The sequence below is a fragment of the Acanthochromis polyacanthus genome, chromosome 19, assembly GCF_021347895.1.
Source record: "Acanthochromis polyacanthus isolate Apoly-LR-REF ecotype Palm Island chromosome 19, KAUST_Apoly_ChrSc, whole genome shotgun sequence".
Taxonomy (NCBI): domain Eukaryota; kingdom Metazoa; phylum Chordata; class Actinopteri; family Pomacentridae; genus Acanthochromis; species Acanthochromis polyacanthus.
The window spans coordinates 8,555,605-8,571,189 of NC_067131.1; the positions used below are offsets into that span (position 1 = coordinate 8,555,605).

At 39.8% G+C, this 15,585-nt stretch overlaps 1 protein-coding gene across 4 annotated transcripts in view; it reads left to right on the forward strand.

Annotated features, from left to right (window-relative positions):
* The window catches only part of LOC110949123 (A disintegrin and metalloproteinase with thrombospondin motifs 14), a 49,428-nt gene that overhangs the window by 13,704 nt on the left and 20,139 nt on the right, over positions 1-15,585 (forward strand). For 3 of the 4 annotated variants that reach the window (XM_022190997.2, XM_022190998.2, XM_022190995.2), the window contains exons 4-6: positions 3,773-3,969; positions 10,744-10,827; positions 13,655-13,811. In XM_022190997.2, coding sequence (XP_022046689.1) covers positions 3,773-3,969; positions 10,744-10,827; positions 13,655-13,811 — 438 coding nt within the window. The remainder of the gene's footprint in view (positions 1-3,772; positions 3,970-10,743; positions 10,828-13,654; positions 13,812-15,585) is intronic. The other variant, XM_022190996.2, reaches the window with a different exon arrangement.

Sequence of the window (15,585 nt, forward strand, 5' to 3'; positions counted from 1 at the left end):
GAAAACTGTAAGACAGCATATGATAGAACAGAATATTCTCATCTACCATGAGAAGCAAACAGATAGACACGTACAACAAATGGAATAACTGCATAGAACCATCATAATTCCATTAAAAAAATTACTTTTATTTACAGTTTTGGCCAGTTTTTGTCAGTTAACTTGTAAATTCATGCATTCTGGGGGATTTTACTGGATATTATCTGTATTTTGACATTTCTATTTGGACTTCCGGTCTTTTTCTTCACTATAACAGTGCACTACGTTTGAAAAAAGCATTTTTAATGCCACAAGTGATGACTAAATATGATTTCCACTGGATGTTGTGGATTGTTTTTACATTTAAAGCTGCACTAATGAATATTTTGTGTGTTAACAACAGTTCAAATCAGTAAAATCTGTAAAAACAAAAAAGCTAAAAAATACCATTTTCAATCTTTAGTACTGATAATTTTCATTTCAAATGAAGGCAAATATCTGTTTGCTTTGGTGTAGCACCACGGTGACAAACTGCCATCTGCTGTCAATCAAACATGACATCAACTCGGCCCTCGAGTCTTTTCCTTCCTTTCAATAATTTAATACTATTTGAAAAACATGCCGACATTGTTTTTGACTGCAGTAAGAGACATCTCAATATGATTTTTATTGGACTTTGTTAATTAATTTATTTTTTTTACATTTAAAGCTGCACAAATCAATATTTGGCTTCTTAACAACAGCTCAAAGGATTATGTTCAGTGTGAAGGAGGTTGCTTGTGTCACAAACCAATAAAGAATTCTCTGAAATTTTTGAGCATTTTAGCACCTTTCAGCCCACTGTTTTGGTTTCACAGCCTGCAGCTTTAACTCCGATAAGCAACGCCATTCTCCCTGCACCAATGATACAGAAGTCAGACACAGTTAAAGACAAGCAGATGAATGTAGAGCAGCTAACGACTGATGTGGCAACATGGCAGCCTTACAAAGTGATAATATTATGTGACTGTAGTAAAGTTATGTTTTCATTTTATTTTAGCAGATTATAGCAGAAAATAATGGAAAGAGAACTACACATTTGACCAAAGATGCCAAAACAGGGCTTCTTCTAGGGTGCTGTAGACAGTAGTTAGCCCAGAGTTTAGAGAAATGAATGACGAACCAGAAGGTTGTAGGTTCATATTGGTGATTTTGTAATATCTTTGACATAAATAAGGATGACAAACAAAAGCTAAAATTTAGATGAACATTGGGAACGCTCATTTGTTTCTGTCAGTATAGGAGTTCGAGCAGTTTATACATTTAAGGATGTGATTTTTTCCTCAATAGGTGAGCTGTGTTTGTGTATTGCATGGTCCAAACAAATGTGAAGTTAGAAGTGGTACTGTTTGCTACTTTTCTGTCAACTGAACAACAACAAAAATCGTAGCTTTTTGTGATGAAGTGGACAAAATGCTTCATCCATTTAACCACCACTGACCAAGTGCTGAACTTAAGTCTTCTTAATTCAAACATCAACATTTAAACTTTGTGATTCGCCTTAAGTTAGCAAGCATTTGACCTCATGAATCAGGAATTTTAATTAAAGTTGAAGCACACAATGCTATAAACGTATACAGACCTTGAACGCCAAATTTCAGTAGTCATGGTGTTTGTTCTTTTGGTGGTACAAGCATATTGTGATTGATCTTTTTTTCTTACAACATAAAAGTAATAAAGTATTCAAAAGAAAGTCTTGATTTTCACACTGAAGGTCAGCTGAATGGTCTGCACACTGAGCTGAAATCAATGAAAAACCAGAACCTGTCGCTGGATTAAAAATAAATTATACATTATTTACACTTAAGGGGCTAAAACGTGCAAACCAGACCAGTTTGGACACTTTTCCCTGCAGCTTTTTCTTATTCTTGAAACCTGCGGCTTCTAAAATTCTATAACTACTCTACATATATTTATTAGGCTCAACAGCAGAAGCGGTGTTCACTTAACCAGCTGGTAAAATAAGGAATGCTGGGCTCTAGTGGTAGTACTGGGGACTGGGGAGGTTAGACTGACCTTTCCTTCATAGTCAAACAGCTCCATCATGAATTCCTTCTCTATTCCTTTTCTTTGCCGCAACAATAACTTGAGCATCTGGTGAAAGAGTCTCACTATGCTCACTAATTCACTCCATTTCCCGAAGCCGTAAACCTTATTGGGCTTTTCTTTTCTTTTTCTTTTTTTTACTCCATAGCTCTTTAGCTCATACATCCTTTGGAACAATTTTAATCAAGTCACTCATTCACATTTTCCAATCCTTCTTTTTTTTGTAACGTCATGAAATGCAGCTACATTCTCCAGTTAAGTGATGCAGCTGTATAATGTTGAATATGCTCCCAGCTGGGGTAAAGTTCTTCAATATTGCAGCACTTTTTATGTCTTCCTTTACTGTTTCTGCAACTGTGCATCATTGCCATTGCGATACTTTAGCAAAGCAGCAGGATCCTTTGCAGACTCATTTCACACTGACGTCACACACATTTTTGTCCTTCACAATAAAGGCGATGAGACTTTTCCACAACCATTGAACTTTGACTTGACCTGAAATGATATTTTATGCTTTGTCCGTCTCTGTTCATTGTCTTCTTTGCATTATTTCAGAATATGTGGCGTCAGTTGCAGGCACATCTTTGCAAACAAGTATAGATATTTTTTTATAGATAGCCACATTTTTTCACTCGTTGAACACATTTTTTTAAATTACTCTACCACGACTGGTTGAAATTGTTTCTCATCTGTCATGAAAGCACCTTTGTATGTGAAAATCTCCATTTGTATCTCGTGGGCTTGAATCAATAGCTTTTGAAACATGAAATTATGTGGAGTCGCTCACAAAGGATTGCAGTAATTCATATTTTCGAACGCCATGCAAAGCTTTTGTGACGCTTTAAGTGTTAAAGCAATGCCAGGCATGTCCACTGTGTCAACACATGTTGTTTGTTTACTTGTTTGCTTGTTTAGATAGCGGAGCATTAGAAACTTGTATTATATTTCAATGAAATTTGCATCAATAATGAGGCATGTTTGTGTTTTTCTGATTGCCTCATGCAATCCGAGCATCAGATAAAAACTGCCTACCTATACAGTTGCTCTGATCATATGTCTTTGGCAGAGATATCTTCCCTCTGAGTGACCTCCATTCATCATCTCTAAAGTGGCAACTCAATTTTCAGTTTATCCGGACGTGTGAATCGCTGCGTTTCACTTTACATCTCATCTCGCAAGACCTGTTGCGTTTCACAGTTCTCTGCTGCCGCTTGAATCTGCAAAACCCAAATTCACACAGTTTAGTGCTGTCGGTTACTGTTTCAGTCCCGGCAAACAGCCCTTGATAGATGACACACTGTGTAGATATCACACATGTAAAAAAAAACAGCTGGAGTGCTTCATGATGCGGATGTATGTTGTTTGGGCAACTGAGATCGGTTTCACGTCATGAATGCATAGTTGCTTTCAGTGTGCGGCACAGTAAAAATCTCTTCTGATTCTGCAGGCCAACAATTTATGACTCAAAGGGGAGTATTTTGACCAGGCATCGAGTGGTTAAGAAAATATAGACTCCTCAGCCCTGTTGATAATCCCAGAGGTCCCCACCTGCTCATCCCCGAGACTCAAAGACAGAAGTTTTATGTCGGGCATGACAGGAATCATAAATCCTTTCACTGAAGCTGAAATAGGAGAGGACACATCATACGGGCAGCAGATTCCCGCTGTCTGTTCATTGACTTGTTTACATCCTGGTCATGTTTTGCAGTGGCAGACATCGGGATCGCGGACCTCCCGGCGGCTCTGGACCTCGTCGAACATAAGCTGTCTGAGTCTGATCGCAAGAGGAGGCATGCGAAGAAAGATGACTACAACATCGAGGTGCTGCTGGCTGTGGATGACTCGGTGGTTCGCTTCCACGGCAAGGAGCACGTGCAGAATTATGTTCTCACGCTCATGAACATAGTAAGTCTATTGTTGCACAAATGGCCCATCAGATTCTCTTCATCTGCTGATTGATTATGCAAATTCTCATTATGTTCTCCGTTATTTTCTGCATTGATTGCAATGATAATTTGAAGATTGTTTGATATTAAACAGTCTACTTAATATTTACCATTTAACAGACCTAACGCCAAAAATCTGAACAGCAAATTAAAGAAAGTTGGTTAGATAGCTGAAGATAATAATAGAAAACTTTAGGGTTATTCCACCTCAGTTCACCAGATATTAAAAATGCCTGACCATCTCATATTTGTCTGATTTTTTTCTGTTCATGTTATTAGGCAAATGTGTAAAATCTGGAGTTGTAGATTTCTAAGTTAAAATTTCTTAAAGAAGGTGGGGTCATGTCGATTCTTGCACTGTTTTCTTCGTGCCAATCTGTGAAGCAATGTTTGAAGTGCCATAACTTAAGAAATAATGTAGCAAGAATCTTGCAATTTAGCATTCTCATTGAAATGTACATAGGGTTTTCAGTGGTACAACCCTGCTTTGCTGAAATTAATAGAAACCAGTTCTATATTGGTGCAAATTTGGTAAAAAAAAAAAAAGGTTTATTCCTACTCCAATATTCCACTAATGGCACTGCTTTCTTTTCTTACAATGGAAAAGAAAAACAATGAAGTTTTTGATCAAACTGGCACCATCATATAACTGGTTTGAACTATTCTATCAAAGGTTGCACCATTGAGGACGATATCTACTTATCAATGAATCTGCAAAATTTCAGAACTCTAATTGTTTCTCAAGCTATGACACTTCAAACATTGCTCCACAGAAGAATAAAGTGGCGCAAAAATTGGCATGACCCCACAACTAGGAACTTTTTACCTTAAAAACTAATTTTTACCCATGACCCCAGATTTTACACATGGTCAACAATATTCTCCACTTTAAAAAAAAATCAGTGGAATTGAAGATGGTATGGCATGGAGCATTCGGTGAACTGAGGCAGAATGACCCTGTAGTAAAACTGCTGTAAATTCCTATAAACTTAAATATGGCAACATAACAAAAAAAGCTACTTAGGTATGCAGAGGAAGAAACGGCTTGATACACAGACTCAAAATAAACATTTAAGAATTTTTTTCTTGCTTAAAAAACTCCATGAACAATGAATCATAATAGTTTAAACTGTCACATAAATATTCCAAAGAGTCATTCCAGCTCTGAGATATGGTTTCTTGCCACGAAAATGCTGCTGATACTCTTCACTATCTGTGGAAATATTTTCCCTCCATGTCCTGTTTGATATCAGACCCAGCCACACTTGTCCCCAGACCCCCGCTTACTTTCCCTTGCTGTTGATGGATTACCGACGAGAGAGGAGGGGGTGGGGGTGGGGAGAAACTCTCAGCTCATTCATTATGGGTTCCACCAGCTCCTACCACCATAATCTACTTACCGGACCCAAATCCCCCAAGTCAGATTTTCACAGGGTGCTGGTTTCACTCTGTAACAGTTACCATTTGGACCGTGCTTGGTGGTCTGATTAGCTGCACTAGACCAATTAGAAAAGTTGACTGGGAGCTGTGCGGGGCAGTCGTGGAAACCAGCGCCAGAAGTCCGTCAACGCTGCCAAGCTCTGCTTACATGGAGTGATGTGTTTATTTAATTAGGATATTACATTCACATTCTGTTTCCAAATTTCTTCAGCAGAGAGAAATGTCTGGCTTTTAACGGCCTTGGTTGATTATACGGCGAAGTGGCTGTGAGAGCTGTCAGTCCTTCCAGTGAAGTGCCCTCTGATAAGCACTTATGAGCATTTCAGATCACTGAAAGAAGAATGAATTTGAGGAAATCCTCGCATTTAAAATTGACTGAGCTATTAACTGAAATCAAGTAAAGTTGATGGAAGTTGTAGCTGCACATTCCCATTCATGCTGAATAGAATTTAAAGGGAGGAAATGAGCAATTTTGAGAAAGAAAAGAGCAGTTAAACAAACGAGGGTCAAAAATCTTTAGTTCCTCTCGTAAGCCACAGGCTTGCTGTGTCTGAAAGAGCTCTGCCCACTCAAATCCCTCCGAATCCCTGCTCTGTGGCTGCAGAATGTGTAGTACCACCTGGAGAAACTCTCCCTGAGGGATTGATTACTGAACATCCTGTCTGCGCGAAAGCCAAGGTGACTGCTGAGGTGACTGCTGAGGTGACTGCTGAGGTGCCTGCTGCACAATGGCTGTGTTGTTTAACCGCGGACCAGGTTTTGTCCATGTCAATGTGATGCTGTACACAAGCCAGGGACACCTAGCGCCTGTAGCCCACAGCTGCTACTCTCATTTTCAGCCACAAGAGTCTCGTTTCAGTCCTCTGTGTGCTCCTCCTGGCTTTGTAATTATCCCCGTATACGTGGGGCTGGCCCATCCCTCTGCTGGACTTTTTTTTTTCATTTAAAGATGCAGAGACGCGAGTTCTGCAGCCTCAGTGTTTACATATGTCGTCATGGAACTTTCATGATGCTATTTTTTGATGCTGTCCTCATTTTTTTCAAGAGCTTCCCTGTTTCGGGTCCAGCATAAACACACGTATGTAGGTCAGTATAGACCAGTCTGAGGAATTTGAGATTGTAACAAATCTGGGAGAATTTAGGGGTCACTCAAAGGTTCTTTACAGCATTTATTGACCTGAATAGGCTTCTGTGAATGGAATATTTGCTTAAATGCCTTGGGTGTAACCCTGCATCCCAGAGCAAATTTGGACTTAAGCCAAGATAGCCTTTCAGTGACAGAGCTTTTGTTCTGCACGGTCATAATTTTCACCCGCATAAAGCTGACTGACACACACTGGTTGGCGTTCAGCAAAAGAGGAACGTTCTGTTGTTTTAGACTTTTATTTTTTTTACAACACTACACAAGATATTGAAGAGACATTTAACTATATTGCTGTTAATATCTATGAAGAAAACACCCTGAAGCAGGATTTAGTTGTTTTATCTTAGCCTACGACATCCCTCGTTACATCAAGCCAACAAAGAGCAAAGATTTCATGACATGTTGCTAAAATAACTAATAAAAATTAAAGTTAAGCTGCTGGTTTAATGATCAAAGCCTTGGCAAAGCCCATGGATGTTGAGTGCATGCTTTCCTGTTGGAGGTTGTGGTCATAACAGCTTAACTTTTAAGTTTTTCACTGAAAAACTGAGAAAAGAGATTGGGTAATGTTTTATAAAGAACCTAATTGAAATAAAAACTAATATCGAAACAACAGAATACAAATCATCTCACACTGGATACATGGCATTTCTTTCTAGCACTGACTCAGCTGACATTATACCACAGGGGGACTTTGTCCACTGTGTTGAATACCTTAATGTTGCCCTCTTTTTTTCAGTCTTGCGTAAATGCAGTCCCGTATCATTTATAGATCTCTCCAGATTTGAATCATGTTGGTGTAAAATTAGAAGTTAAAAGATCAGAGATAAAAGAGACAAATTATGGATCGTTTTAAAAGTTGAGGTTGAGTAACGCAGGCAGGACGGTAGAGAGAAAGATGCTTTCTGTGTTGAGTATTGGTCAGGAATAGTTTAAACACAGGCTGTGCTTCCAGTCAGTACATACTGCAGCGACGCTTACACAATACATTCTGCTGCTAGCAGTCTGCACTCAGAAGGGATAGACTAGTTTGTCCTAATATCGTGTGTTAGGCTTTAATTATCTTGCTCATATATCCGTCTGTAGTGTGAAATGCCAGCTCAGGCTTGTTCGAGTTCACGCAAGACACTGATGTATGTGATGACTGTGGATCAGAATGGCCAGAAAAGCATGCTGGCATCTAATATCTGAATGTTTTTGGCACACTGCATGTCACATACTATATATAAGGACATAGTGCATTTCTTTTCTGGTATATTCCACAATATGGTCGTATGAATACTGGAACACACCCATTGTATATTAACAAATCAGAAGCTTCCAGGCAGCATGTATGGCAGTCAGCCAGCAGAAATTCTGGTCCAAACAGGTTATTTCAGCAAACAGGTAGAAAACTAGGCTGGAGAGTTCAGGCAAATGACCCAAAAACAATCTGGGACATAGAATGGATGTGAAGAAATGGTTTATATAGAAGGGACTGGACTGGGAATTAGGCAGACGACTGGGAGGACGATGGATGTCCAAGCACTTAAATTGGGGGGAAGTGAAACATGAAACAGGGCTCTGATTGAAACAGTGACTTCAGAACAGTCACTTACCAAACCAAGGAAAACTTTCTGTGAGTAATTTCCTGTACAACCGCAAACTTTTGTTTAAATATTGGTTTTGGTACACTTTAAACAAAAGAGAGAAGTTAACCAAAATATCTGTGTCCTCTTGATAAGCTAAGCTAACCATAGTTTGGCTGTAATATCATATTTAGATTGCAGGCATAAAAGCGAATAAAGAAACTATTGTGTTCAGAAGCTGAAGTCTACAGACACAAGCCAAATAAATAACTAATTTGCCAGAAAAGGGAGATATTATTTAGTCTGGTTTTAAGACGCTGCCACAAAATGAGGAGTTGTAGGTTTAAATGAAACATGCAGCTCAATATTATCAGTCTACCAGTCACAAGAGGTAGCAAATGTTGAATTATGAATCACCAATTTACCTGCACACAGTGTCTGAGTCTCTCCAGTAAAAATTACATCAGCAAGACTAACATTTGTGACTAGCAGTGAAGCAGTTTTAGCATAGCAATTCTTAAAAAAATAAAAACAAATGGATATACTGTTTCTAAGACTGGTTTCTCAATTGGCTTTTAACAAGTTTTCAAACTGAGGCTAATTTGTAGATCAGGATGGTGGTCCAGGCCGAGTAGAGGCTGAATTCAGGCCTGGCACAGACCAAACCTGGGGAGACTCATTAACTCCAACAGGAAACCAGTGGGCAATGGCTGTGAAGTCTTTAAAGAGGTTAGATGGCAGAAAGTTGAAATTAGAGTCAGACACATGGATAAAAAGCATAAGGTTGAGTAACTTCTATAGGGGAAATAGGGAAGTGATGCTTTTTCCCCCCACCAGAGTGGTTTTTATTTATCTCATAGACCTTTTGAAGGGGGAACCACACACTGTAATGATGGAAACATTGACTAGGTAGTATTCAGTAATAAAAAAGTCATACTTTTAAACAGAAACTTTTAATATCAATATCTATTTGGAGTTTACAGTGGATCTATGCCCTTGAGCAGTAAACTTAATCCAAATTAATTGTAAGAATGATGCAGTTCAGTTTACTAGCTGCAGTAGCAATGACTGGGAGACCTTAAAGAGTGAATCTAAAATAATATATAAGGATAAGATTATTCAAAGACGAATGTCAGGGTTGCAATTTAGAAAATTAACTAATAGTATTACTGGTGCATAGTGAGAGTTAGGGTTGGGATTTCTCTTCTATGATTTTGCAACTCTTTTAGGCAGAAATGAGGAAATGCATTTATAATTTTTGTGGTTTTATGGGAACTGGTAGGAAGTTGCACGAGTGAGATGATGATAAATTGTGCACACATGTCGCACATTTTAAACTTGCAATGCAATATATCAAGTTAAATATATGCGTCTGTCACATGTAGCTTCAACCCACATGGCTAAAAATGACTGGTTGTAAACCGTATGTTTTCTGTCATTAACAACGTGAGACTTTGAGAAGCTAAATGACATCTTATTTATTGCAATCAATAACCTGCATGTCCACACTAAATGACCTACATATGGTGAAATAAATAGTTTACTCGCCCGAATGAGCACTGACATGAGTGCTGGTATCTGATGAAAATACAACACACTCGAGTGGAAACTGGACCTGGGATTTGAATAGGATTCCTAGCTCTGTGCTGGGTTATGCATGTACATAGCACAGCGCTCTTTTAAAGCCAAACAGCAGTCGGCACATTTCTGGGTCAGACTTTTTTCGCCATTGCGTAACAATGCTGATTTCATTGGACGTTTGCCAGTGTCTAAACTACATATTTCATCATGAAGCTTTTTGTAAGAGTTGAAAAAAATGGTTGCAATCGGGATGGTGCAGCTCAGACAGAGAATGTGTAGAATCGCTGCCAGAGCAAATACACATTCACTGTCTGCTTCAGGAGATTTTAGATACAGCAGATGGATTTCAACAGGGAGGTGAATTCGAACTTTTTCGCTCCCAGCTGCGAATGTAATTTAACTTCCCTAAAAAGCGTCAAAAATCAGCGTAGAAAGCAGCACCATCAGAAGCAGCAATAATGAGGGGAAAGGTGCACCCACCAACGCATTATAGCATTACACAGTAGCTAATGTGGTAACCATGAGCTCACCAACTTCACTTTTCCCTCAGCGGATGTCAGTGAAGGGCTCTGATTTCCATAGTTTGAACAACTATAATTGGCATCGTTAGTTCTCTGCAGTACCCACTTCTTAATAAATTGCCCGTAATTACTGACTATTGTATCCTTTGGAAACTCTAGAAACTAGAGACAAAGTCAATGAGCTCTGCTGAAAGCCCTGCAAGCATTAATTTTAGCTTTTTTAACATGAGTGGAAACATTAAGCTTTTCTTCTCCAAGATGCTGGTTGTTTGTATAAATACTCCACTTTAAGGACAGCCATGTCCTTGATTGTGCCTGCAAGTTTTGGGCTCTGAGTCCATTAGATGTTCTCAAATCAGCTTCATCTAGTACATTGTGTAGTGTCCATTAGATGTTCTCAAATCAGCTTCATCTAGTACATTGTGTAGCTTCCATTTTTCAGACAGCTGTTTGACCAGACACTGTTCATTTCCTTTCAGGTTGATGAAATCTATCACGACGAATCTCTGGGAACGAACATCAACATTGTCCTCGTTCGCATGATAATGGTCGGGTACCGGCAGGTATGATGTCTCCCACACTAATGCTAATTTCTGAATGTTCAGATATGTTTTCGAATAGCTTTCAAGGCGAATACATCGAGAGCAGGCGTGTATTTATTTTCTGTGCTCCCTGCCCTTTCCATTTATTACTGCTTTTAGGAAATGATGAAATGCATTTTATGTTGCTTTAAATTCTGTTTTAAATGAAAAAAGCTTTCCACTCTGGCTGAAAAAAAATGAGAGAACGGTAGCTTTTAGACATCACCTTCCAGTGATGGAAAAGTAAGATTCAAAAACACTCCACTGCACTTGCAAGTGTCATTCAGGGTCACTTTTGTGCAAACTAAATAAGCAAGACGCTATGTTCTGCTGGACTTGTCTTGTTAAATTTACAGAGTCAACTGTTCCCACTGTTTCTGCTAACAGGAACTAACTGGCTACAGGCTAAAGCTTCGTGTTTAACAGATAAGAGAGTGGTTTTGAGATAGACGTCTTTTTTTAACCTCTTATTTTATTTAATTGACCTTTTATTTGTGTGCATATGCATAATAATAGCAGGGCAAGTATCACTTTGGCAACAGATAAGAAAGCATGATTAAATGTAGCAATGCATTATTGTTTTGACAGTAGTTTCAAATTGGACAAAAACGTGCAATACCCTTAAATTGCCCTCCACACACACACACACACACACACACACACACACACACACACACACACACACACACACACACACACACACACACACACACACACACACCACACACACACACACACACACACACACACACACACAGAGCGAGCGAGAAAGACAGACAGACAGAGAGAGAGAGAGACAAAGGATTCAGGAAGCAGTTTCCTCTAAAAATATTGCTGTTACAGTAAGTGACTACAAATTAAGTTGGTGCATGTGTGGATTTACAGTGGCCTGGTTTTGTGTGACTTGATTTCTTCCTAGTAACCTGGTTTCTTGTGCACCTGTTGTTTCCCTGTATGTGCCATAGCTCCACCACAAAAAAAAATCTATATTCATGAAACAGTTCACAGCACTAAGATGCTGGGAGAGGGTGCTCTAAATAAAATGGAAATTAAATGATGACTCTAAATGATAAGGGAGAGTTCACATCCTTGGTGCATTGTGGACCGCTTGGTGGTGAGATGTCTTTAGCACAGTGGGATTTTATCGTGCATCAGGTGGTCTCAGTGCTGTTTACTGTTTAACTGACAGGCAGCTGTGAAATAGAACAAGAAGACAGCATGCTAGAGCATATTCATACTCAGTGCAAGACCTGTAAAATAACACATGAATGAAATATTCATTATATGCACAACATTATGAATGACACAAACAAATAGTGTACATTTAATCACTCAGTAGGGGCCTGTTTGCTGATTTATCACACAAATCAGATATAAATAATGCAGAGCACAAGTATAAGGAAAATAGTTCCATTTGGCTGATGATGAAGGATTCTAAAGTCCATGGTTCCTGTTTGCTAATCTCTATAAAACACAACAATTATTTTCTTTACTCTTGATTGTATTTTAGGTGCAAAAACAAACAAATCAAACCACCTAATATTAGCTGGCTGGTGCTTGAAGTCAAAACATCCACTGTATTTGCATTTTTATTGAATTCTATACATGTACGGTTTTGTTTGTCTGCTCACCTGTTGACACCTATCGTCGCCTGTTCTGTTGTTAGCAGGCTGCAAAACACATATTAATAAGGTACAAATACACTGTACTTTATGTTATTGGTGACAGACTTGCGTGAGTCATTTTCTGTGTGCACATATCAGCTGTGCTCAAGTGCCCTTTCATCTGCGGATCTGACTGATGCTGCCTGGAGGCCTTTATTTCGCACATTTGGCTTGCCTTGGCTTGCTTGGCTTTACCAAAGCAGGATGATTCTGTTCGCACAGCACCAATTAGATGAGCTCAAATGTGTTGAATGTGTCACCAGCTTTACTTGCAGCTCACACTCGAGGGGAAAAAAAAAAACTGTTTTGGCCTGCTTCCTCATGAGTGCTCTCATTCCTCCTGGCCTCAAACTTTCTGTGTATTCATGGCGATTTCATCCGTGACTCAGTTTGGTTTTCGAATTGGACGGATTTTCGTCACATGGAAGACGAAACAGAACACTATTTCTAGTTGAGCTTCCCCATCCTCTGCCTGCATTCATAGCATAGACTGTTATTATACAGTCTATGATTCACAGCAGCTGCGACTTGCGTACACAAAAACCTTTTCCTCTTCTAGCAGTGCAATTTTCACATTTTTCACATGGAAAAGTAGAGGGCACGCTAGATCTGCACTCCGGACAGTATTTCACATGTCATAGCAGCTGTTAGTATCATGACAGCTTCCTTCTGGCACATCAGCTTTCAAAGAAGAAGAAACCCTTTGAATTGTAAACCTAATAAATATTCAATATTTGCCGGAAAGACTTGCAAATTTCAGATAATTTAATTCAACTTTACATGAAGACTAATTCCTTTAATCCCATGTGTTGCCGTGCATTTTTCTAGGAATAAACATCCACACTGTTGCCTCCTTTTGTGCCACATTTTGCTTTCTGTCTGCTGTTGAGTCACAGTCACAAGCACCAAAAGAGAAGCACAGGCTCTGGTGAACTTGATGAATTAAATCTCATGTATGGATTTCAGGTTAAAATCCCACGTGTGAATTTACTATCTATGTCTGGCTTGCTCCTCTCTGCAGCTCTCTCAGAGAAAGGGAAAGCTGTCTCCTTTCAAGTGTTCAAATTGAGGTTACGTGCGGCGGGTAATTACGTTTCTAATCACAGTTTGATAACACATATTTCCTGCCTCTTCATACGCCGCAGTCTATCAGCCTGATCGAGCGTGGCAACCCATCTCGCAGCCTCGAGCAGGTGTGCCGATGGGCCAACACGCAGCAGCGCCGCGACCCCGACCACGCCGAGTACCACGACCACGCCATCTTCCTCACAAGGCAAGATTTTGGTCCCGCAGGTATGCAAGGTACTGTATTTTTCTCGATCGAGGCCTGTGCAGACTGAGTGCTGATATCTGCTTCCGTTCACAAAGGGGTTGGCTTCAAGTCTTGCCCAGGTAAGGTCGATGGAAACTCAAAAGCGGGGGGCTGCGGCTTAACATCGACAAATTCTGCAGACGACAGCCTCACAGGGAAAATGATTACAGAGTATCTTTCCAAAACCTTGCTGACTTGACATTGATGCCACCCTGGAAAAATGAAGAACTGAGATTGAAAATGCTGAAGAAGGTTTTTGGCATGTAGAGAAAAAACAGATGTGTTTGTTGGTGTGTCACTTATGTGAACTAACTGTTACTTTTGAATTCAGTTTTGCAAAGTTCAAGTGTTAACTTTTCATCAATAGATTATTCTAAATCTAAATATGACCGTACATGTATGCAGTCAGTAGTTGTGTGCTATACATGTTGTTCTCTCAGTTTAGCTTTTGTCTCACCCTGTATTTCTTCTTTTCAGCCCTTCAAAGCAAAATTTGAAGTGAGCAGCCAAACCTCCAGAGAAACTGGGTCCAGAATGAACAAACATCCACTGTGCTCGAAGCTCAATATCTTGCTTTGACCTGTGTATATTGTTTAACTTTTAAAGCACGTGTCATGTTTAGAGGACAGCCCGAGGCTACCTGGTTTGCTTGTCACACCTCCAGATGTTGCCATAGCGGCAGTTGTGTTGTGTTCATAACAAGCCCAGTTTCTATGGCACCTTGCGCTGTGTAGGGCTGGACCCTGGGCTGTGTCTCAGGGTCACGAGCAGACATCACACTTTATTGTCAAGGTTTAGCTGTGAGATGGTAGATTCTATGTCCAAATACAGATATTGGGCTGTCGGGTAAATAGAATGAGTGCAAATGGAGCAAATAAGGATGCAGAAAGCTGTGTATCTCCCATGGTATCATTGAGCGATGATGACATTTACAAACGCACTTAAATCAAATCCTGTGAATGATTTCAGGTGTTTTCGATATGCTCTCCTTGTCACTGAACGATTGCCCATGCAGGATGTCCAGTGTTTGAGTTTATCAACCAGATGACAGAGACCACCTTCTCTTCTCACTTTTGACATCAGCAGTAGAGAAACACATTTTCGACTCTAGCTGCTGCTGCTGCACCTTTTTCGCTTCAATGTGCAAAGCTCCAAATGGCCTCTTCATGGGAATGTAATCTGCATTCCCTTGAATTCCTTTTATCTGCCTTTCAGATAAAGGGTCATGCTCCACAGCTGCTTTCATGTTTGGCTATTTCACTTGCAGCATTAATACATTCATTTTGTCGTCATTCACGAGTAGAAACCAAATCATACGGATCAAAAACTGGTCTTAAAAAAGCGCCATCATGCCATCATATCAAGAACTCGCTCTGCTGTGTCTGAAATAACTTTGCTGTAGACATTTCTCTGTTTAAGCACCACCAAAATAACCTGACATACATGCCTTTCATTAGTCTTTATCACCAGCTGTCTGCCTGCTGCATTCTCTGCTTTTTACCTGCATGCCAAAAAATGGTCTTCTCATGGTCAGAACGCATGAAAGCCGCCGACAAAGAAGGCCGACGTGAGCGTGCTTCTGAACCAAACCAAATGCACTAAAGCTGAATCGCTGCACACCTCTTGATCGAGTTATGTGTCATGTTTGTGCTTTGCTTAAAAAGTTTGTTGAACTGTGTGAAATGTAACGATGCCAAGCGGGTGTCTGCTGGGTAATGATGATGACAGATGAAATTGCTTTGGGACTTTCTTTATGTATAGTGC